The sequence below is a fragment of the Desmodus rotundus genome, chromosome 4 (genome assembly GCF_022682495.2).
Source record: "Desmodus rotundus isolate HL8 chromosome 4, HLdesRot8A.1, whole genome shotgun sequence".
Lineage (NCBI taxonomy): Eukaryota > Metazoa > Chordata > Mammalia > Chiroptera > Phyllostomidae > Desmodus > Desmodus rotundus.
In genome coordinates, this window is record NC_071390.1 from 155,927,242 (window position 1) to 155,953,219 (window position 25,978).

The 25,978-nt window shown below is 35.9% G+C and overlaps 1 protein-coding gene across 1 annotated transcript; it reads right to left on the reverse strand.

The window, feature by feature from the left end:
- Positions 1–978: 978 nt before the first annotated feature.
- Positions 979–21,310, reverse strand: TMEM33 (transmembrane protein 33). Its single transcript, XM_024573727.3, has 8 exons — positions 21,166–21,310; positions 20,941–21,012; positions 17,219–17,313; positions 16,566–16,753; positions 15,479–15,546; positions 14,192–14,325; positions 10,261–10,344; positions 979–6,418 (listed from the first exon to the last, which is right to left on the reverse strand). Exons 2-8 carry the CDS (start codon positions 20,983–20,985, stop codon positions 6,289–6,291), a joined length of 744 nt encoding a protein of 247 aa, XP_024429495.1. The 5' UTR covers positions 20,986–21,012; positions 21,166–21,310; the 3' UTR covers positions 979–6,288.
- Between the last annotated feature and the right edge of the window lie 4,668 nt (positions 21,311–25,978).

Below are 25,978 nucleotides of genomic sequence, written 5' to 3' on the forward strand. Positions count from 1 at the left end.
AAATTACTTAACACAGAAGGGGAAAGTGAACACAGCTGAGGATAAGGCAGGGTTGGAGGACTGGTAAGGCTGGGTGATAGATAACAGGAAGTTTTCATTATACCATTCTATTTTTATGTATGTTCAAAACTCACCATGATAAATTGTAAAAGGCACTTTGTTGACAAATCACCTGCTTAGGCTGACAACTCTCAAGGATCTCAGCTGACCACTTCTTTGAGGACTCTCTCCATTCAGGCAACCGTGAGGAATGAGATGACCCTTCCCTTCTCAAAGTATAGAATTTTTATAAAACAGCTCCATGTATTCCCAATACGCTAAAGGAAAGAGCACATGAATCAACAATGTATTAAGTCCCTAAGACTCTACACTGTCAGATCTTTGGGAAATCCATTTTCTTATACTCTTTTCCCCTTATGTGGACAACTCATTTACTAATTCAATGTTTACTCAACTGTCAGAATTGTCTTTATACAACTGATTTTCCATAATGCCTCTTAGATTATAACCTCTAAAGAAACAGGAATTTGTTGAACTTGCTCATGCTATGTTTTGCTTAGCACAAATTGTTAAAAATTGCCACAGAAAATAAATATCTGCCAACTCTACACACCTGGAAGGAAAATATATTCCTCTGTGTTGTCCTGTGTTGACTGACTTCTTTGGATATATGTTGTGAATCATTTGTGGGTTATAAGTAACTCATACACCAGAGGATGTGAATTTCATTTAGCGAAAAAGGACACCAGGAAGCAGGCAAGCAGCTGAGAGATCCACTGTAACTTTTTTTCAGTCTCACACCATTATTTTTTTTCTCGTTTCATATTAGATCACTAAATTATACCATTTCTATTACTTGTGATGAACTGAGGACAGGGGAAGTGTTCGAGTTCCCCTTATTCTAACAATAAGGCAATGAAGCACAATGGAAAGCTGAATTCTAACTGTAAATGTTTTCTGCAACACAACATTTTCAAATCTGCTTAAATCCAGAGAGGTTTTTATTACACAATTTGATTTTTACATCAATAAAATCTTAGCTATAACAATACAGATGAAGGAACAACAATTTAATTTGTACTGAAATAAATATTAGATATACAAGCACATACAGTGAAAAAGGGGCACAATAAATTACAAGTGGAGACATTATTTTGGTCAATTACCAAAGAAAGCCCTTGACACGTCTAATTTCACACCATCAAATTTATCATTCTTGCTGATTTAAGCAGAACACAAAACAAATATGGATCCCAGGGCTTACTTTCACAGGTACCAGCATAGATAATTTACTACAGTGATCCAATTTGGAAATCAGTAGGGACCAGTAAATCGCTGCATAAAAGAAAGAGCAAATGAGGTCCTTTTTCCTTAGTGTCAGCAGGCTATGATTATTATGTTTATTAGATTTTCTTGAAAGGACTTCACATTTTCTCAAATACTGAGGAGAAATATATTTCCCCTCTGAGCCTTACATTAGCATTTATGTGCTTTGGTCTTGAATACAGGGGAACGATGAATTTTTCAATTTATTTTATAAATTTATACAGTCTGGATGGTATTGGCCTGAAGAGTGTAACTTCCCAACCTGTACAATATTAGATATTAAAAATGGATTCAAGAGAAGTTACTAAGAAATGCTGACATACTGCATATACAAATTTTTTAGTTCAATATATCCCATTATATAGAGCACCAGAATAATGCATTTATAAATCAAGCAGTTTTTTTATGACTCTAATCCTTGCGACCCTTGTACACTTGTTCCACTGTAACACATCACAAATGTCACCTGCCCAAGACTGCCCATTTGGTCTCAACTTGTGTAAGCAAAAATTTATGTCAAAAGAAATTTTTTATTTTAAAGTAAAAAAAAAAAAAGTCAAAGTTTGGAATTAAACTGTCATGAACCAAGAGGAAAAAAAAGGTTTAAAAATACTGAGCACAGCAAAAAAGTAGCTTCAGAAGGCTATGAAGGAAAAAGTGAAATGATTTTGGGGCCTTTTTCTCCTGGAATATGGCCTAAATTTTAGAGTCCAGTAAAGATATCCATCAATAATTTTTTACTATCACTTTCTAAGAAAAAGAACCTGCATTCGATTTTTTAAAATACTGTACTGTACTCTCCTCTCACATCAACTGAAAGTCAAGGCAGGTCAGTTCTATTTGCTCTGTACAAAAAGGAGAAAGGCTATCCTAGAGTTGGTCTCTCACACAGGAACGTGTTCCTTCTAAGAACCCACTTGAATGTCACCTTAGAAGATAAACATGTCCTAGAATAACTACTACTACAAGGAAGCCTCCCCCAATTTTTTATTGAATTTATTGGGGTGACACTGGTTAATGAAATTTTGTAAGTTTCAGGTGTAGAATTCTATAATATATCCATCTGTATACTTTGTGCTCACAACTCCAAGTCAAGTCACCTCACCAAATTTTAGTTACTCCTTTCTTAATTCCAGATCCCCTAACAACTTTCCACTGAGAATATTATAAGAGGACTGCTCATTAAAACAATCCCTGGAAATAACTCCCGGATATAAAAACATACGCTTTTGGTATATACTCTCTGTTGAGCTACACTATCATAAAGCCTCTGCAGAATTCTAATCCTACAGAAATTCCAATAAGGTGTTAAGAGAAACTAGGTGTTTCTGCAACTCAAACTGAATTTACAAATCTAGGTACCATTCTCAATATGCAAAAATTTCAATATGCATTTTTATTTCTATAAAATTTTAAGAGGTCAAACTACTTATATACTCTAGGATCTACAAAATGACCATGAAAAAAATTTTAAGTATAGTTTTTCTACTTACCTGAAAAGAGAACAATTTTATAATTGATTTGTTTGGGTGATGTAGAAACTTACAATAAAAAGAAGAAAAAGAGACAATGATCTTAATAATGCCTCTCAAAATTGTGGCCCACTTTACTGTTTACCTAGAAAGCTGATATTAACAGGATACATTTTCCAGCTTTTGAGCATTTCAATATTTTAAATATGTACTCAGAATAAATGCTTGCCAAATACTTGCTGAATATTGAGTAATTACATATTTTAAAAGGTCATGGAATTAAGATCTTTAGTTTTATGGCTGACTCAGCTCTTTTAGTGGCTTTTAACCTTCCCACTTGGCAGGTGAAACTGGGGGGCCACTTGAGGAAAGAGTGCCACCTACTGATCACAAACTTACCTACCTGTCTGTGGTTACTTTCTCCCCTGAGGTTTTTGTGACAGAATAGGTAGCAAAATTAGTGGAGATCTGGATAACAGCTTTGAGGCTAGCAGATCCTAAGGGGGTTTGGGCAGGGAAGAAGCTTTAGAATAATTATAGTCATCAAATTAAATTCCTTAGCATTAGATTAAGTATCTTTACCACAATCCCTCAAAAATAATTTCATTCACTCTGATCTCAAACTTTCAAAAAACTACATTAGTTCTACTTGTCTTATTACATATATAATCATTTTCTTTCCCAGGATGAATAATACTTATGTCCTAAGCCTACAAACGTAATCTGAATGTGTGATCCTGACCTTTAGGAAGAAAGGAAGTATTCTGATATTGTTATAATTTAGTTCTACAACAGACCTCAAAAATCTTTTGTAACTTCTGGTTTAATATTAACATGCCTTGATTTTCCCTGTAAGGGAGATACCTAAATATCTAAAAAGAAAAAAAAAAAATTTAAAGGCAAGCTTTCATTCTTAATTATTTCCAGGACCATCTATCTACCCTGGCAAATTTTATCCCAAGTAAATTTACTAGTAAGTACAAATTGTTATTTAAGAAATTTCTCTTTGGAATGATGTTAAAGTTTAAATTCATGAGGAATCAAGTATAGAAATGGAATATACACTCACTACTAGATAAAGGAAGTTTTGTATGAGGCTTCCCACCTGTCCAAGAAAGTGTAGTATCTAAAAATGGTAGAACAGCAGCATTTGCTAACGTATTAGATATTCTGGATGTTAAATAATTTTTTAAATCTGTAAGTAAAAACAAGTCCAGCTATGCTGCTAATTTTTTCCTACTACATTCATTCTATATACTGTTATTGTATTTCCTTAATTTTAATTGATAGGTATACATGTCACACTATAATTTGGGATGCCATTATCAGCTGGTTGTACATATTCGTATCGCAGTCTGTGACTACAAGTTCATGCAAACTACACATCTAGTAATGTTCAATTGTAAAATGTACTTTTTCATGAGTGTAGGAATATTTCACTTATAAATCAAGCCTTCTGTTAAAGAACAGCCAAACATGAGCATGTCAGAAATACAATCCTGTTTTTGATAGAAAGCCTCGACTTTTAAAACGCAGTGTTTTAAATTGTGAATGTCTAAATGTTAAAGCTCTTTTTTTGTTAAAGCCAACATGAATTCTTTTCCTTAGGAAATTTTTTTGACTAACAGTAATTTTCAAAGTAAAAAAGAAAAACTCAAAATGCAAGCACATTTTTATAGGTCATTAAAAGTAAATAATAAATAATCACGGTAAAACAAAGCGCACACAAAAAATATAACAAGTATAAAAAACTGGTGAAATTTGAACCGGTCTGTACTTTAGTTAACAATATTGTTCCAGGATTAATTTCTTAGTTACCTCTATAAATCTAAAATTATCTCAAGATTTAAAAATTTGTAAAAACAAAAACAAAAAAAACTAGCAACTTAAAAATGTGCCTTCACTGCCAAAATTTCAATATAATTCAAGACATAAATTTAAAAAATATCTTTAGATATCAATAGTATACTATTTACTTAACATTACAGTCACTTTATTGCTCTAGAAAATTTAGTTCTTAAAATCATCAGATTACATATATAGTGATAATAAGGCTAGCCACACACATACACACACACACATAATCAACTATATTATGAGGCTGCTTCTCTAAATTAGTAGAAAAATGCTACAAAAAGAGCTGCTTATGGTTAAGCTATCAAGTAGATATCACATTTCTACAGATTGAAAGTTGAACAAAAACAAAACTGATCTTACTAATAAGTTACCAATGAATGTATTTGAGAAATCCAAATTACATGCAGAAAGAAGAGAATTGGTTACAAAATCCATTACATTACTCTGTACTAGAATTTTTGCAACGTTTTAAACATTTCTAATCATGCAATAATAAAGATCAAAATAAATTTTTTAGAGTTGATAGAAGCTCGATAAACAGGATTTAACATTATTATACAACTCAAATCACAGCTGCATGATACATCCAATTCCCCCGAATTTATCCATTATGAAATATATATACTATTTCCCCAAAACTCCTCTTCAGGCACCACTCCCAATCAGTTACCTTACCTATAAACCTTCCCATTTAACCTTTAAATCAGATTTGATGGGTGAAGAATCTATAGGATAATCTTCATTATTATTTCAGAAGAGATACTAAGTATAGTCATATAATCAATCTTCAGTTACATCCTTTCAATGGTCCCTGAACTGCTACAACTGTCTCATGAAAATTCAAGCCTAAGAAACCGAGAAAAACGGTAGTCAAGAATTTGATCTAGGTAATTCTATGAACTATAGTAACACTAATAACCTGTGTCCACGCTGAAAAAGAAGGATTTCCTAAAGCTGTATGACTACTGCTTTTTGATATAAAATTACTAGGGGACCCCAAATATTTACCTAATTGGCTAATAAGCTTACAGTTGAGCCTTTGAAAGAAAAATTCAAATCTACAGAAGTATTAATGGAAATAAAATTCTGAACTCCTCTTATAACAGCACATCCAAAATTAATCTGTCCTAACAAAGCAGCACAAAATCAATTTAATAACAATTTGAAATCAAATACACTGAGAAATGTGGCTTAAATCATCAACCAAAATTCACAAATGGCAAAATACTGTCTCAAAATATACTGAATTCACATATGTAAATGTTACCATAATGAACTAATGCCAGATATAAATAAATTCAGGTTAACCAATTAGGTTGAAACAAATTTTAGAGCTATTGTTACAAGAGAAATAAACGTACATGATAAAGGCACAGCAGCATCTAAAAAAATTTGATACATTTATTACAAAATACAAATTTCCTTAACCATTAACAACACAACACGGTAGAATTTTCTTAGAAACTTTTTTATAAAGGCTTGATTTAACATGCCAGGAAAATGTTATTTTTCCACTAAGATGAATTTACGTAAATTGGACTGAGGTCAGTTTCACACCTGGAATTAACAATCCCTAGCAGAAGTATCAGGGGCTACTAATGCTTATTTGTATTTAACTTAGCTGGACATTAAGCTATGCAACTGTTGGTGCCAATCTGCTTATAAAGGCGATGCTCTGGAGACAAAGTCTTCTCACAAACAGTGGGCAAGCAGGTTTCATTATTATATGTTCAACAATAATCCTCAGTTCATTAAACAAGGTCCTGCAAGATAAAATAGTTTTCTTTCACAAACACAAGAAAAAAAAGCAACATAATACAAAGCAAATGCTGATGAAGAAATTTCCCACGGCCATTAAAGAATTTGAAGAAAAAAATAACTAGAATGAACTGCCAACAGTTTTCCCCGGAAAACACAAAATAAATTTCTTACATCAACACCTGTCTTTTCGGAGAGAAAAGTTCATTTAACAAAAGCATTCAATAAATGGCTACCTCTGAGGGCTGAGGTTAGGGATGATTTACAGCTTTACAGTAGAACCATGTCATTTTCCCATTTAACTTAGGCAAATTCAACTAGTTCTAAAAAAGAGGGCAAGACAGTGAAAGTTACATAACGGGTAATCCCACGTACTATTTCCTTAAATGAACATTCTGCCTCTTACAGCTTTCATTTGTAAAACAGAATACCTACCTCACAGAGTCATAGCGACGTTTCAGGAGAAAACACAGAAGATGCTCAGTGGATGTTACTGCCACCTGGATCATCCTACTGATCCAAAGGATACTTGTTTGCCTTCAGACTAAAGGCCCCCAGAACCTGGTTTCCATCACATTTCTGCTTCTCCTCCTGTCACTCTCTGCCATATTTCAGTTATGTTACATGTTTGTGCCCAAAGAGACTACAGACTTGGACTCTGCCTTAACTGTGCTTGTTGCCTACAAAGTACCCTTTATTACATACTGTAAACATTACATATAAATTATATAAGCTAGTAGACACAATAGCATGTATACTGTAATTTATAAGTGATTTTGAAGGATCAACAAAGGTAATTTTTGACTATTCACAACTGCTCTATCTTCCTATACCCTCTGTGTTATTTTGAAGGTTAGGAAAAAGTAATAATCTACTGTTTCAAAAAAAAGTAGGAATGTAATATGCTCTCACACAAAGACAGAAGAAAATTTGGAAATTACTCATCTTTATCCCAAAGCCTGCCCTTCTTGTACCTCCTGTCTTTGTGACAGCCCTACTACTTACAACTCTCAGGTTCCCAGGCTTGAGACCTGGAGGTCGTCTTTGTCTCATTCTCCTTCCCCAGACACAAAGTTCCTACCCTCCCAAATATCTCTCACATTTATCTCCTTCTCCTTTACCAGTGAGTTCGTTTTCAGGCTCTGGACTACTCTTAACAGTCTCCATTGGTCTACCTTTTTCTCTTCTTGGTGAGCCTGTAATCCATCATCTGGAATGATATTTCTAAATCAGAATTTATCACATTCTTAACCCCTCCACATTTGAAACTTCAAGTGTTCTTCCTCCTTTGAAATAAAATCGAAACTTTCACGATCTACTCCATCTACCTTTCTTGGCACAGATCTTTATTATTTTCCTATATACTTCTCCTTGGGCTCAAGCAACATGCACTAATGCTATGCCAAGCACAGTCAGGCACCCCTCTGCCAGAACTCAGACTTCAAAGGCTTGGCTTATGTTACCACCTCCTCAGTGTATTTTCATCCATCTCCCTCTGTTCTCTGTACTTTCACAGCAGCACCTTCATCATCATATTGCCTTATATAGCTGTCTAATTCACTTAGCTTTAAATTACTAGAAAGCAGATAGATATTTCAATAGTACAAAAACATGTTATCACCAACACACAATCATGTCTTCTGAATAAATAAATCTAATGAATGAAGCTAGAAGGCACATGAAAAAAACTCTAGTCAAATCCCCTCATATTACAGAAATGGCTGAAAGAGGCTGGCCCAAAGTCACATGGCTAGTTCCTTTATTCTTGGCTCTATCCCTGACATAATCTAGACGAAGTCGCAGAGTTACTTTGGAGAGGCACTGACAACAGAACTTTCAGCAATGACCAAAATGCCATCAGCCACACATGGCATCTGAGCACTTGAAATGTGGTTAGTAGAATTCAAAAACTAAGTTTTAAATTTCATGAATTTTAATTTAAATGGTCAAATGTGGCCAGTAGCTACCATATTAGACAGCACAGCTCTGGACAATCTACACAAGACATCTGTAAGTACTGATACCACTAACTTGAGAATAAATATCATGATAGGTAAAAATGATACAAACTGGCCATACAGACTGTCTCAAAACCCTTAACAAAGTGTAGTATAGAAATTGTGGCTTTACAGCCCGTATACCAATACCTATAGACTCAAATATTTTCCATTACCTTTCCACAGTTTTGGTTAAAATGTGCACTTATGTGAGAACTTTGAGGATGTCTATTAGTACATACTTGTATTATCTTGATCCACTGCTATCCTTTCCTTTTTATTTCCCTGGACACTTCTCAATTTTTGTTTGTCCTGATCTTATTTAAGGATATGTGGGAAAATGTGAGTGGAGAAGAGGGCATAAAGAAGCAGATAAAAACAAATCTGCTGATGAAAAATGGATGGCAGGGAACCAGAAAATGTCTGAAATGAATACATGGACCAAAAAGAAAAAAGGCAAAAACTCATGGAATCAAGTAAAATGGAAGGTTTATTTGCAACTAGGGACTACTTAATAACCTATGATTAATGTGAGTAAACTCTATCTTAGGAAATATTGTAAAACATTGTCTAAGAAAGTATAAAAACTCTCAAAGAAGAATCAGTATCACAGAAAAAGGAAAATAAACTATTAAGAACCTAACAGAATTTAAACACTTTTTAAACCATTACTTCGTTTCTCCCCAATTTTCTCCTCTACCAATGAAGAAATTAAAATGTAAGTAACTTGTCTAAAATCACATACCTGGCAAATAATAGGCCAGCGTTCAAATTTAGTTCTTTTTACTTTGTATGTAAAAATATAACAGAGATCATGCTAATGTACCCATTGGATTTCTGGCTGAATTCTGCTACATGCTCAATTTATTTTAAACTTGAAAACAAAAACTACATTAACAATGCTATCTGAATAACATGTTTAAGAGGCTATTAAAAACAGCTACTCATTTTAGCTTTACTCTAACTTTTGAGATAAGCATGTGTAACAATTTAAGCCTCCATTCCTGAACATTATAGTAAGTCACTGAAATGATTTTCTTCTTTAGTTTTTCCACTCCAAATATTCTGCACAAGGCCATCTGAAGATGATTATGATCACATCAAAACCATCATTCCCATATTCTAAAAGATAAATTCCATACTTCCTACTGTGAAACTTAGGACATTTTATGATATGGCTCCAAGATACCATTTCAATCGTTGCTCCACCCACCCACCATTCAAAATCTTCACTGGTAGCCTAACAGGTCCACTCAATGCCCCTTAAACACAGCTTGTGCCCCTCACCCCCGAACCTGGACTCCCACTGTCATCACACTTAAAACGCTCTCACCCGTTCTCACCGCCTACTCAGTGACTCTACTCCTTCCAGAACAAATCAAAATCTCTACTTTGTGCAACTCCCCCAGGCTCTTCTCTATTCTGGCTCAACGATTTCTCCCTCTTGTGGACTACAGTACTGATATGATAAGTAAATATACGACAATAATCATAAATTGACTTGTGAGTACTGTATCCTGAACCACTGTTTCCCTCTTTTATTATTTGACATGTGTTTTGTTTCTTCAACTAGGAAAATTCCTTAAGACTTGTGGGACTTGTCTTACCCATCTTTAAATTCCTCAAGCTTTAGCTTTTCGAGGTGGTCAAGATAACTCCAGTCTCAGTTTTTGAAAGAAATACAACCACCTTTTCATGCACCCTAGATAGCTCTAAGGCCTAGAACTTAAATGTACAAAAACATTGCTTGCTTCTAAATTCTAACATAAAAGCTAAACCATGTAAAAGTTACAAGTACTGCACTTTACAACACCCTTAATAAAACAAATTTGAACTAACCACCAGCTTACCGACAATACGGATTTCTTCGAGAGGAGTATCGGAGAGTAAGAAATCTATAGTATATAAAAGGCTGGAGCAAACTTCCTTGACCACTAAAATAAACAAATACAAAAGTAATAAATATACATTATCAATTCATACACATACTCTCAAAACTTAAAGGCAATTTAACTGGAGAATATGTCTTTATTCATCAAATGGTCACAGTAATACCTATCATATCTAAATCCAACTTATTATCAAAAAGGAAATAGAAAAATGTATATATGATCAGTAAAGAGTAAAATGTTAGTGTTTAAATTTGCATAAACATGTATTCAAGTATATATTACTTTTTAAATTTTTAAGCTACTAAATAAGTCAGATATACATATAAATGTTATATATGCTTCCATAGTTACTAACAATTGATAGTCAAGTTTTAAAACTTTGTCACATATTAAAATAAAAAACAATTGATTTTATATATAACAAAAAAAACTAATAAAATCACAAAGGCTCACTTATAAATTTTCATACCTTATTCTAATTATTTTTGTTAGTTAAAAAGCACAATTACAATACCCACAGTCATATGTTTATGAAATTTTAAGTTTAGAATTCTTTCCTAGGAAAAACTACCTGGATTAAGAAATTTGCTGAAATAACTACAAATAAAATGCAGCAACAACGCAGATAGTTAGGTAGCAGGGGTAAATAAATTATATTATGTTTAGTTGATGATATTAAATCTTGAATATGAAAACTACACAACAACTTTGAAGAAAGCAGAAAACTATACATACTACTATTTTTTGTGTGAGGAAGTACATTAAGATGTGAAATGTTTGTTTCTTAGCCTCCTCTTCTAAATTGTAATATTATCCTTCATAATAAAAGTAATTTACACAATTACAAATTTATCACTAATTTTTCCCAATAAATCCTGTAATGAATCTTTACTTTTTGTTTGAATCTTTAACTTTTTAAATTGAAAAAGTAATATACATACTATAGAAAATATAGGTAGGAAAGAACATTCAATGAAAAACAAATTTCCCATCATCCAAGCCTGCACCTCAGAGTTATAGCACCATCTCCATCCCTCCAGAAATTTATACACAACACGCATATCTAATAACTAACACTGATTACAGCACTCACTTTACAATTCACTGAATCCACTTAACTTTAGGAAGGAAGTAGTTATTATCATTCCCATTTTATTTTTTTTTAAGATTTTATTTATTTTTAGCCCTGGCTGGTGTGGCTCAGTGGATTGAACACTGGCCTGTGAACCAAAGGGTCGCCAGTTCCATTCCCAGTCAAGGAACGTGCCTGGGTTGTGGTCCCGGGCTGCGGGCATGTAGAGGCAACAGGTCAAAATACCTCTCACACATCAGTGCTTCTCTCCCTCTCTTTCTCCTTCCCTTCCCATCTCTCTAAAAATAAATAAATAAAATCTTTAAAAATACATTTTTAAATGGTTTGTATTATATTCAAGTGACATACAGCATTAATAGCTTTTCCTATTAGGGATTAAATAAAACTTTATCACCTTACTTTTATTTTTTAGAATAACAAAGTGCTTTCTCTATTTTCATATTTCTGATAAATTCTCACCATCTTTATAGTAATCTTGAAGGATTAAAATCACTTTGTACATAAGCAGTATTTAAATAAAAGATCAAGTAGCACAACTGATTTAATGTACCAGTGCAGTCAAAACTTGGCGCTCCAAAAAAAATTCACTGCAGTTCCCAAAATGAGGTTTTTGTTTAAGTGTGCAGGACATCTCAGCATTTCAGTATAATTATCTTAAGCTGATTTAAGAGAATAAATTATTTCGCTTGTTAAACAGAACTAGCAGGTGTAGATATTAATTATCTTCCTACAAAGGACTAGTTTTAGAATCTACATTTTAACTGTCATCCAATTACATGAAGCAAGTCACAGAACCTGGTGTGACCCAAGACCAGGATTAAGTGACCCAAGAAACAGAAAAATAAGAAACTAAGGGGCGGACGGGCAGGAACCTTTACTCAAAGAGTTAAGTGTCTGATCAGAAATCACAAGAGAGAAAGATGAACTAACTTTTAGGGCAAGTTTTAGAGCAGAATAATAGACAAACACAGCTGCATCAAATCTTACATTCAACATTCACAGAATGTAAGAGCCAGAAGGATTTTAGGCAATTATTTCTACTACTTTTTTCAAATGTGGAAAATCAAGGCTCGAAGGTTAAGTTAACGGTCAAATCAACTAGAATCCAGGTCCCTAACACCCAATGAGAAGTCTTCCCATTTTATCATTCCAGAACTTTATTAAGTTATATAATCTACTTGGGACCCCACAACTCAAGCAATAGGTGGTGATCCTGGATTTTTCAGAGGAAAACATTACTTAAAAGAATAGAACAGATGCCTTTATGAGGAAATCTATAAAATTCTTTATTAGTTTGAAAAGAGACTATTAAAGAAAGCAGTGACTGTCAGGTACATAAAAACCTCAGGCAATGAACATTAAAATATTTCATAAACAAAAATAAGTTTTATTAGTAAGACTATGAAAACTAGTAAGATTACAAAAAATAGGGTAGTATAGACATTTTAGAGGAAAACCTGTCATGGTCAATTAAATATAAAATGCACCTAGCTTAGACTGAACAAAATCAATTCAGGTATCTGTGTTAGAGATGATACTGACAGAAAAGTAAGCATTTGGGAATAAGTGTCCTTCCAAACAAGGGAATGTATACTGAAATGCAGCATACCAACATGACGGAACCCGACACAATCACGAACTTAAACAAGAAAGAACTCTCTATGTCAACATACATGAGTCACAAAAACAAACATACTATGGGAGTAGAAAAAGCAAGATGCAGACAATTGATGCATTATAACTTTTGATATAAAAACTAAACAAAACCCCACAACCATAATATAATAATATATATTTTCTACCTATTTGCATAAGCATTTTTAAGATTTTATTTATTTATTTTTAGAGAAAGAGGAAGGAAGGGAAAGAGAGAGAAACATCAATGTGAGAGAGAAACATTGCGGTTGCTTCTTGTATGTGTCCTGACCGGGGACTGCGCCTGCAACCCAGGCTTTGGGCCTTGACTAGGGATCAAACTAGTGACCTTTCGTTTTGCAGGATGACACCCAACCAACTGAGCCAGGGATGCATAAGCATTTTTAAAGGACAACATTCACACACACGTTATCAAACTCCTTACCTCTGGAAGGAGACAGAAATACTACTACGATTCACAGTCAAATGGTATTGTAGCTTTTATTTGTAGTGTCCTAATACTTGTGAAACTAAAAATTAAAAAAGCAATAATCCGGGCAGAAAGGTAGTTTGAAAACTTAAATGCAAGAATACTGATAAAATGGTCAATACTCTACTTTTCTAACATCCTAATTTTTAAAAGGATGGCTTTCCATATTCATGCATTACTTCTTTCTTGCATTACTTCTATAATTAAGATACAAACAAAATATGGAGGTGGTAGTAGGCAACAATTAATACCAGACTATGATTTTTTTAGATTTTTGTCTGGTATAAGAAAAATCATCTTAGTAATAGAAGAATGGACTAACCTAGACTTCCCAAGATTCTTTCAAAGGTAGTTATTCTGAAATTAAATTTCTGAACATTAAATGATAAATCACAAAGACTGATAAATAATACCTGTTCCTAGGTTTACTGTCTCGGGTTCTCCACTATGAAGTGAAAAGGTAACGGCTAAGATCCATCTAGCTCTACGTACCAGTACCTACTTCAACAGATTCAAGCAAGATACAATTTGAGTTAATATATTTATTTATATATTTACTGCATCAATAAATATACTTATTTTGTATTTGCTATATATTTATTACATTCACTGGAGTTAATGTATTTATAATATTCATCAGCCTCCCAAAACAAATGTATTTTTATTCTTACCTAAAAAGCATAAAAACTGTAGCAGGCATCAAGAGTATTTCATTACAAGCAATGAATTTCAGAATATTCTGTTGATTAGCGCTTAATTTATCCAACATAGATCTCAGCAGAGGTAAACTATTTGAACCTTTTGCCTAAAACATCAGAAAACAAACGTTAGAATGAATAAAGCATTTCTGATCACTCAATTATTTTCTTTCTTTAGAACAGCATATTCAACAGGCCATACAACCGAAAGACAATTATTTGGAAATGATGATATAAAGTATAGAAACTATTTAATGACATAAGTTAGTGTTCTCCTACTTGATCATATTTTTTGTATTTGAAGATTTAAAAAGAAAAATAAGTTTAATACAAGTCCTTTTCATTCTTAGAGGCTTCATTTTTCTTAAGATTAGATTATTTCATATAAATGGTGGTTATTTCTCTCCAACCATGATGAAATCTGACTACCTAGTAATATAGTTAAAATATCTGTGACTCCTTCGCTAACTAGATAGAAATTCACAAGTCTAATTAATTACTCCTGTAAATAAAGAACCAGAGATTAAAAAAGAAGGCCAACACAAGGCAAATTTGGATTTTTTTTTTAAGATTAATTTATTTTTAGAAACGGGAAGGGAGAGACAGAGGAGTGAAACATCAATGTATGGTTGCCTCTAGTACACTCCATACTGGGGACAGGGCCTGCAACCCGGGCATGTGCCGTGACTAGGAATTGAATTGGCAATGCTTTGGTTCACAGGCCCGCACTCAATACACTGAGCTACACCAGCCAGGCCAAATTTGGATATTTTAATTCAAATTTCAGTGAATATGCAGGCAAGCTAACTGGCACACTTAAGTTAGGCTTAATAAGAAACCCAGGAATAAGAAATTTTAGGAAAGCAGCAGTTCTGAACAGTAGAGTAGAAAAACTCAGGATACTCTACTTATCTTATATATTAGAATTAAATATTGACTGCACATGAGATCTCTGCCAACTTGTCAAACCTAAAAGATGTGATTCCTTTAAATGATACAGAGGTCTATTTCAAACTTCACAAATTCCTGGAGCAACTGGGGGTTAATTTTAAATACAACTTTTTATCAATGAAATATACTATTTTGTGAAAGTAAATAAAATATTCCAAACTTCAAAGTTTCAAATCACTAAATAACTTAGGGAAGTTTGTAAGGATTAGAGGAACCTTTTGTGACAAAAGCCAAAATGTCTTAGAGCTCAGATTCATGTCAACTAGTTGTAATCCGGGAGTTAAAAAAACAAACCATAGTTTTACTTACATCAAGGACCTTTTTTGTGTATGTAGCGGCATGAAGCAAAGAGAATAACAAGACTGGGAAAATACTCACTGAAAAAAACAATTAAGGAAAATATTCAAAATTCATCAACTACTTTGCAAACAGGCTATGTGTTATGTCCATATATACATCTGAAATGGAGTTCAGTCACGATTTTTTTTCAGTGTTGCAATGATTAAAAGTCAAATTCATATATAATGGCAAAACAGGGGCTCAAAAAATTTGTTTCCTTCTATTCTAAGAATTATCTAAAAAGGTATCTAGTCTCAAAGATATATTTTATTGTGCTTCCATTATGTATAGTTGTATAATATTCAAGAACTCTTAAGAACCGCACTTCTCAAAGAACAAAACACTTTCTTTCCTGAGGGATGTTGCAAAGGAAAACAATGAAGACAATAAAGTTTAGGAAACACTAGAAGTTTTTTAGTCTCAGGATGTACATCAGCATATCAAAGGTCCTACAGTAAACTAAGCAAATAACTAGAACAGTAACAGAACCAGAGAAATGGAGATCAGAAGGAGGGTTATCAGTGGGGAAGGGGAGGGAAGGCTGGGGGGGTGGGAATACAGGGAATAAGAAGCATAATTTGTTGGTACAAAATAGACAGGGAAGTTAAGAATAGTATATGAAATGGAGATGCCAAAGAACTTATACATACGACCTAAGGACGTGAACTAGGAGGGGTAGATTGTTGGAGGGAACTGCAGTACCAGGTGTAGGGAGGCCAAGGGTCAAAAATGGGACAACTGTAAATGCATAATCAATAAATTATACTTAATAAAAAAGGAAATTAAAAAAAAAAAAAGAAACCTATTTACCGGTTCACTTATATGCTTCCCTAAGGTACTAAACAGCCACCCCCTTCCTCCATCCCTCCCTTTCTTTTTTCTTTTTCTTTTTAGAATACCTATTATCACCCCACAACACTTTTGAAATATGTAAACATATGAATTCCAAATGGGTAATTTCATTCTCATTAGCTGCAGAGACCATCCATGTGTCCCTATTTTCTATTCCATCCATAACAACAGGCAATTTCATTGTCAACAATGTACAAAAGGATACTTGTAACAGGGTAGGAATTGACAAAGATGAGTGAATACAGAAGGTAGTGGCAGCTGTCCTCCAACAAAGCTTGGGCCAGGAACGCTCTGCTTAACTGGAAGTGCGGTAATCTTTGATGCAGCCTCAGAGCACTGGTGAGAGCATTTGCCAGCAAAGCGCGTTGGTAAAAGCTTGCCGCTTCATGCAACCTGCGAATTACCAGAGGAGAGGTTATCACGAAACATAAACAACTACCATGCCTCTTCCTCCTTTGTGAATTGCATCATAATTGCACAACACCTAAATTGATTACTTAATTATAAACAGAAAAAAAATTACTATAATCTATTCTACACTCTTATAAGCATCACTTCATATATATATATACCTAACTGAATTTTATAAAAGTCATTCTTTCTATTACGTTCAAAAGTCCAAAATGCAAAAAATATGAACTCATTTCCACATATCCATTTTCTCTCAGATTTTCAATGTGATGTTAGTTTCCACAAAGCACATAACACAATATATCCCTCCAGTTAGTGACATTAGGTTATTAGTGCCTTAAAGACTTGTGTTCAAACCCTTCAGTTTAGTAAGTCTTGAACCTAAAAGATACTGCATAAAACCTGACTGAACTGAGTATCAAAAGCAGAAAAAGACATAATACATACCCAAGAAGAGGCAGAACAAACAAAGCAGAGCAGTAAACTGTGAACAAGCGAGAAAGCCACATTGCTGTGTCCAGTTTATTGGTCATCAGGAATTGCTGAATTTAAAAAGAAAAATACTGTAGTAAACTAAGGCTGCAAATTATGTTTATAAGGATGAAGATTATGCAGTTTTATTCCTATTCAAAATGTTTTAATGATTCTGTAATAATACCATTGTTTTTTTAAGATCATTAAATGAAAACTCTTAGAGCAACTGTTTTACCTGACAAGTCCAAATGCCTTAGAGCCTTACAGCTTTGATGTGGAAAGCACTAGAAGTACTTAAATAGAAAAATACCAAGAAGACTAATTAGGAAAAAAATTTTAAACAGAAATTTAACTACAGCTGTCTGTATTCCTCCTGCACTTGTAATACTGACTTCATCTATTTTAAAAGAACATTATAAGAACTGCTCTCAAGAGAACTATATAATGCCTATTCTTAGAAAAATCTCAAATTCAAATAGGTATGTCTCAGATCTGAATAAAAAGGTATCATACAAAGCCACTTTGGATTAAATAAACTGTACAAAGGAGAAATGTAAAACTTTACAAAGGAAAATGCTAACAGCCACTAACTAGCCTACGGATGATTTGCCTGTGTACACAGAAGGGCCTGACAGGTGCTGAAAACAGGGCTGGCAGGAGTTAAACGGCACCGCCTCTGATTTCCTGACTTCCTCCTCCCCTGGAAGCACCCCCACAAGTCTTACCCTGGCCTCAGTGGCCCTATATTGAACTTCCATACCACTTTCTTCTCCAGTTTTTCTCTTTCTCTGTACCTTTATTTCTTTTTGCCAATAGATGTGTCCATCACCACTAATGCAGTAACTTAAAATCTGTTCCACATTCAAAATCACCTTTTATCCAAATTCTAAAGTGGCTTTCATATTTTTTGATCGGATCTACATAGATAATTTTTACATCAAGGTCTAACACTAACAGCCCCGGCTGGCATGGCTCAGTGAATTGAGCACTGGCCTGCAAACAGAAAGGATGCCAGTTCAATTCCCAGTCAGGGCACATGCCTGGATTGAGGGCCAGGTCCCCATTTGGGGGAGGCATCTGGTTAATGTTTCTCTCAAACATCACTGTTTCTCTCTCTCTGTTTCCCCCTCCCTTCCCCTCTAAAAATAAATTTTAAAAATATATTTTAAAAAAAGATCTAACACAAATGTGTGTAGATATATAAACTAAAGTTTCACAAAATAATAATACTTATTCATACTACATGTGATGGATTTTGGCATTCTGTATTCTAGTTAGTTTTTTCTTAAAGATTTTATTTATTTATTTTTAGGTAGACAGGGAGGGGAGGGACAAAGAGAAACATCAATGTGTGAAAGAGACATCAATCCGCTGCCTCTAGCACCTGCCCCCTACCGGGGACCAAACCTGCAACCCAGGCAACCCAAGAATCGAACAGGCGACCGTTGGCTTTGTGGAACAACACCCAATCAACTGAGCCACGCTAGTCAAGAGTTTACTTAATGTTTTAAAAATACTTATGTGGTTCCACTGAATTGATTTCAAAACTCATTAGTGGGTCTTAACCTAGAGTCTAAAACACTAGTCTAAGCAAACTAATATAATTATTTTTTGAAGGAAGATGTACAGGGTGGAGCAAAAGGAGGTTTACAGTTGTGAGTATGCAAAAGAGTTTATTCTCGTATTACTATTTATTAATTATTGTATAATTTTCCATACAAACTGTATACCTATTTTTGACCCACCCTATAAACAGATTTTGTAAAAAAAATGCAAGTAAATTTTAAAACTCAAAGATGTTTTATTGCGGGTCTTTCTAACAGCAGGCAGGTTACTTCAGAAACATGTCTCTAGTCCACCCTATCCAACTATATTGTTTACTCCTCTAAATGATCACCAACAGTCAAGTGGAAGGATGAGTCTAGCTCACTATGCTCAGTTTCTCTACAGATACTCAGATTCTACACCACAGTTAGAAATTTAGTTTAGAAACATTTTATTATTTAAAATTTTTTTTTCTTTTGACTCCAAAGAGAGGGGGAGGAAGGGAAAATGAGGGAGAGAAACACTGACGTGAGAAAGAAACATGGATTGGTTGCTTCCTGCATGCACCCTGCCTGGGGACAGAACCCACACTCCAGGCATGTGCCCTGACCGGTAATTGAACCCAAGACCTTTCAGTCTGCAGCACAAAGCCCAACAAACCGAGCCACACCAGTCAGGGCTAAAACATTTTCTTTAAAACATTTGTTTAGGGTGTTCACTTTGTGATAACTCATTGAGCTATGCATTCCATTTTGTACAGTTTTATGTATGTATACTTTATTACACAACCAAAAAGATTTTAAAAGACGTACTGGTTTAAATTTTAAAAGTGAACTACCCAATCATGTTATAAACAGTTCAAGCAAAAAATAGCAATGCATCTTTGCATGAAAAACTATTCATGCAGTCTCAAAGTACCATGTCATGGATTACTTTTCAATAACAAAAGCAAAAAAGGTATCTTTACAATGGACAATCTGGTGGATTCCACCTTAACCAGATAATCAAATTTAGTATCTCCGAAGGTGAGATAAATCAACATAAAATGCTTCCTAATATATATAATACACTGAGAAGGACAGAATATCACTTATATAATATTCCTGCAAAAATGTTTAACCTGAATCCAGTCATCAGGGAGGAAAAATAAAATCAGACAACTCCAATTTGAGAAGTATTCTGCAAAACAACAGGTCTGGGCTCTGCAAAGACAAAAATGGGAGGAGGAGGGCAAGGGACCTGTTCTAGGCTAAAATAAAGGCTGAAGGCCAGTAAAGGCAATGCATGCTTTTTGACTGAATCCTGGATGAGGAGAAAGCAGCTTTACAGGACAATTGAGGAAATCTGAATATGGACTGAATATTAGGTTTTAACATGTATCAACATTAAATCTCCCAAAATTAACTGCAAAAACTTCAGTGATGACTGCATTGTAGTCATGCCGAATACTTAAGTACTTAAGGATTAACTATCACGATGTATGCAATTAACTCTCAAAAGGTTCTGCAAAATAAAGAAAATAGAAAGTGTACATATAGAGATGTCGCAAAATGTCTGAAAAGAAAAAGTGACGCTCAGTTCACATACTCATAGTGTTTAAAATTAGAGGGCAATAATGCTTTGGGTACAAGTAACTAGTAAGCAGTAAATGTACATCTTAGGGATAAGAAATTCACAAAAGCATAATATTTTTCTTGGTAAAAAATGACGAAAAGAAGGTTACAAAAGACCGCTCTCCTCCTCTGCGTAGTTTCCATATAATGGCATAAAATGGGCAGAAGCATTCTCTAGCCTGCAGGCGTGTGCGGAATGAGGAGTGTCATGGCACAATCTCGTGGCAACTTTAACCTTGGGACCGAAGGGTGGAAGAGGCAAGAAGGCCCGATTTCCACAGCACACAGGTGTGGGACACCTGCTCCTGGCCGGCCCGCCCATGGGCCTGACTTGGCTTCCGAAAAAGAAAAGTTGTAGCTGACTCTACTTCTCCGATCACGATCTCCCCTCTCCCCCCACGCCCAGCTCCATCCCACTCACTACCTCCAGTCCTGAGAGCAATGGGCTTCTGGAGCGCCTCTGACCCGACTTGCAACACTTCCTGCTCCTTCCCACCTCTTGTAAATCAAGCCAGACCACCCTGCCCTCTCACTTACCACTGCGCCCGCCCCTTGGGGGCCGTTCGAGGCCGTATCCGCCATGGGGGACACACACACGCGTCCGGGACGCTGCAATTGGGAAAAGAAATAAGAAATGTCAGCCCAGCGGCCACGGCTCCGGTAACCGGCTTCCCTGCCCGGTGCCACACGGTCAGGAGCGCCCTGCGAAAACTCCAACCCTCCAGAGGAAAGTTCTCCCCAGCACCAAGGCAGCGGACTCACCCGCAGACAACTGCAGTGGCTGGACACTACCGGTCCGGCACCGCCAAGCACAAAGCTGGGTTTCTAGAAAGACCGGAGCGAAGGCGGAGCTTCCAAACAAGGACCAACAGGGCCGCTCTAAAGCCGGCCCAGGTTATTGCCGGAACAGGAAGTGCTCCTTTCACTTCCGTGGGAAAGGGGCTGTGATGAAGAGGGGAAACCTGGAGCGGTGCCCCGGGGCACCACGGGAAATGTAGTTCTTCTCGTGTCAGGTTCAAGCTAAACCGCGAAGCCGGTGAAGCCACTTTATTCTCACCTCCAGCTTATAGATGGTCCCTCCTGCTATGTCCGAACCACAAACTCTATTTGCTCCTTAACATAGAAGGCTCAGCAACGTCTTCTTTGCTGTGTTCTTCCAGGGGCTCATTAAGCCCTATGGTTCTACTTCTAAAATTAATTCTTCCGTAAGGGCGTAAGGAGGCCCGCTATGTGACAGAAGCCAGGCTTGGCACGGAGGATAAAAAGATGAATGTGACACAGACTGCAGGAGGGACAGACAAGTAAACCGAAATCATAGCACAGTGTTTATATAATAACAGCAGAGGCCGAGTTAATTACAGGGAGCTCATAATAGGGGAACTAAATCAGACGGGGTCTGGGAAGTTTACCTGAAAAAGGTAATTCTGGCCCTAAGTTTTGAAGGGCAGGGAGAAGTTGGCCCAGTGGAGGAGGAGATTCCAGATAGCAACAGAAAGTGCATGAAACAGCAGGACAGAATCGGGTAATTAGTTCGGTATGGGCAGAATGGAGATGCCAGAAAGGGAGGCCGAAAAATGTGGGCTAGAGAATCAGGCAGGTGTGCCAAATGGATGATCTGAACTTAACCTGACAATCCAGGTAACCAGGGTGCAATTTTAAATGGAAGTGTGACATTGTGAGATTTAGATCATTCTGGTAACTGGATAGGAGATGATTAAAAGGGCAAACTAAAAACCAAAGAGACTAACGGGAGGCCATCGCATATGTATAGAAGTGACGAAATTCTAAACAGAGGCAATGTTCTGGGGGAAGAGAAGAGGAACGCTGACTTGAGGCCATCCAAAACTTGGTGACTGACTAGGTATGGGTGTGCCAGAGAGGGAAGGTTATGGTCTGAGACATAGAGAAGAGCTATGGGGAGGGGTTAGAACAGGATTGAGAAAAAAATCTGAAGGGGTAGGGGAGAGAAAAGTGACTAGAGATACGCAGGAAAGCTGGTAACCCACTTGAAAAACACGGACCTGTGTGATAATCTGATTCTCCCAGATGTGTAGTTTTCTGCCAATATCCATGAGTGCCCCAGATGCCAGTCAGCTGTAGCTGACCGGTCATATGGTGCCCTCTTGCAGCCATGTAAACTTCTGTGTTTGTTAGACCACTGCCCAGTCTCTATCCTGGAGTACCTATCCGCCTAGCTAAGGTAAAATGCTACCTCCTCTGCACTTCTCACTATTATTATTCCATATTTTTATAGCTCTCGTCACACTCTGACATTTCTTGTCATTATTTGTATACTTACCAGGAGTGTGTGTGTGTGTCTATGGTTGGGTGGCCATAAGACAATACCAGAGGCCAGGTGACTTAAACATCAAAGATTTCTCACAGTTTTGAAGCCTGGGAAGTCCAAGCCCAAAGTACAAGCAAGTCAGTCTCATTTTGAAGCCTCCTTTCTTGACCCAGGTGAGTACCTTTTGACTGTGTATACATGGCCTTTCCCAGGTGGGTGCATGTGTGAGGAAAGGGGTAAGGGTCGGGGGGAAGAGAGAGGTCTTTCTTCCTTTTTTAATAAGGCCACTCAGTCTTATCAGACTAGGGCCCCGATGACCTCACAGACCCTTAATTACCACTGAAAGACACTATCTTCAAACGTAGTCACATTAGAGGTTAGGGCTTCAACGCATCAGTTTCGGAGGGACACAATTCAATCCATAGTGAGATATATATATTACTGATTTAAGGAATGTTCTTTTTTTTCTTTTAGATTTGATTTATTTACTTTTAGACAGAGGGGAAGGGAGGGAGAAAGAGAGGGAGAAAACATCAATGTGTGGTTGCCTCTCACGAACCCCCTCCTGGAGATCTGGGAAACACAGGCATGTGCCCCTACTGAGAATCAAACCTGTGAGCCTTTGGTTCACAGGCCAGCACTCAATCCACTGAGTCACACCAGCCAGGGCAGGAATAATCTTATTATAAAAATATTACAATATAAAATGTCCTTTACTGTAAATTACACACAGCCAATTGATTCTCACACAATACTTTTGATTTTCGCTGAACTATTGTTATCTTGTAGCAATGTGTGGTTGCCATTGAGGAATCAGTGTAATTTCATGAATATTGCTTGCTATTTTTATTAAGGAATAAAATGAAAGTGAAACACTTAAGACGTATATTGGAAGTTTAGCCCTGACCAGTGTGGCTCAGTTGGCTGGGCATTGTCCTACAAAGCAGAAGTTCACCAGTTCGATTCCAGGTTAGGGCCTGGGTTGCAGGACTGTTCCCAGTCAGGGCGCATATGAGAGGCAACCGACTGATGTTTCTCTTTCACATCGATGTTTCTCTCCCTTTCTTTCTCCCTCCTTCCCCCTCTCTCTAAAAATAAATAAAGAAAAGAAAAGAAAGAAAGTTCAGTCTTCCAACATTATGTGATCAACTTCTTTGTTGGACTGAATACTCATTTTTGAATACTAGATGAATATTTACTCAATTTTAAAATGCTATTCACAATATAACAGCTACAGATATAATGCACTTTTAAGTTGAATCTGTACTATTAATATTGTCTCTATCACTTTTAAGTCTAAACAATCAGCAAAACAATAAATCAAGCCCCTGGTTTGTTGTGTTTGCTAATATTTCCATGGTGTAAATGCTCTTACCATAACTTATTTCAATTTCTGGCACAATGTCACTAAACGTGGCGTTGGAAAGAGATACGCATTGCATATCATTATATATTTCCATTGTGCAGATACAATAGATATAAATAACATCAAGACATAAATAATGGTAAGATATAGTAAAAAATAATTAGGAAGTAATGAGTTTTTAATATAACATTGTAAATTTATACAAATTTTAATAACAGCTGCACATAACTAGCTCACAAAATTCTTGTTTTTAAAAAAATGTTTATTGATTTTAAAGAGAGAGAGCGCAAGCGAGAGAGAAACATTGATGTGTTGCCTCTCATACATGCCCCAACTGGGGATGGAACCTACAACCCAGGTATGTGCCGTGCCTGGGAATTGAACTCCCAGCCTTTTTGTGTACAGGACCATGATCCAACTAAATGAGCCACATTGGCCAGGGCCTCACAAAATTCTGAAAAACTTAAGAATCAAACCAATAGGCCTGACTCCAGCATTTCACTATATGCCTTTGTGATATTCTCCAGCCCTTCTTTCCCCTCCTCTAGGTACTGGAATTGTTCTTCAGCTTAAATGCTCTCAATCCTACTGTCCAGTGACACTATTGCCGGTCTCTTCTTTTCTCACCAAAAAAATTCCTTATTATAAAACCCTTGAATGTATTGCTATTCTAGGAGGGCACTTATTTAATCCTCGTATTATAATTTGTTTTATATTCTTATCAAACATCTTCAGTTTCAGGGAGGAAACATGAGAAACTGTTTACAATAGGGAGTAGGAGAGGGTGAAGGACTTTCGGCTGATTTATAGTTAAATTTTTAAACTACTCAATTAAAAAAATGAATTTATTAAAAATGGTCAGAAAATAATACGAACAATAGACTTTTCAGTGGATGCTAAAACCATTGGTTGAAATATTGATGGGGTACAATATTGACACAGTTGCAAGGTATTACTCTAAAGAGTTTTTTTTAACTAATTACACAGGAAAATGAATCTTTTACAGGAGTGACATGGAAGTTAAAACCTTAACCAAGAGATCAAATTTAGCATCACAACACATAGTGGATTATCCTGACACTGTCTCCTGAAGTGACGCAAGACAATATCCACAACACCCCCTATAAAAATTCTTGGCAGAATATTTATTCCAAATCTAATCAAGCTATTTCAGACCTAACTTCCAGCTTACAGAAAATGTGAAGAGACAGAGTAACAAGTAAAACAATACCATGAAATAAAAATAAAAACGTAGGATCTTCCACAAAATAATTGGCCTGTAATCTTAAACTGTATCTTTATAAAAGGTGGGAGAGCCATTTCAAAGTAAAAGAATGTACGAAGTCATAAAACCAAACGCATGATTTGATTGTGTAGATTCTAGATTGGGAGTCAGCTATTAAATGAAATCTGGGGGACAATTATACATATTTGATTATAGTATCACTTCATATTCTCTCACACTTTTAATAGATGGCACCATGCTTCAGGGATCCTCTTGCAACCCACTTTCTCCAATCAACATTGTTGAGATGTATCCACATTAGTACACCTAGGTTTAGTTCATTTGTTTTAGCTCTCCTATGGTATTCTATTAATGAATTACCAAAATCAGTGTCCTGCTAATGACATTGAGTTTCTCACCTTTAAAATCAATTCTGCAATGAACAGTTTTGCATGAGAGCTCATCTAGAGTAAATATTTAGAAGTGAAATGGTACATAGAGTATCTTCAACTTTGCATAGTAAGACAATTGTAAATCTTCTCCCCTAAGTGTTTCTTCTTAGTGTATGAGAATATCCCTAATGCCTGCCAGCATGTATTTTCCTTAGTTCTCACCAATCTTACGTGTATGAAATGGTATATCATTAGTCTCTTAACTTGCATTTCCCTGAGTTGCAGTGAAGTCGAGCATCTTTTCA

Coding starts and splice junctions, on each gene's coding strand:
- TMEM33 (XM_024573727.3), bottom strand. CDS start 20,985: ATGGCGGATACGGCCTCGAACGGCCCCCAAGGGGCGGGCGCAGTG. Junction 10,345..14,191: donor ACAGTTTTTATGCTTTTTAG/GTAAGAATAAAA, acceptor TGTTTATTTTAG/TGGTCAAGGAAGTTTGCTCC. Junction 6,419..10,260: donor CGAAGAAATCCGTATTGTCG/GTAAGCTGGTGG, acceptor TTTATCTTGCAG/GACCTTGTTTAATGAACTGA.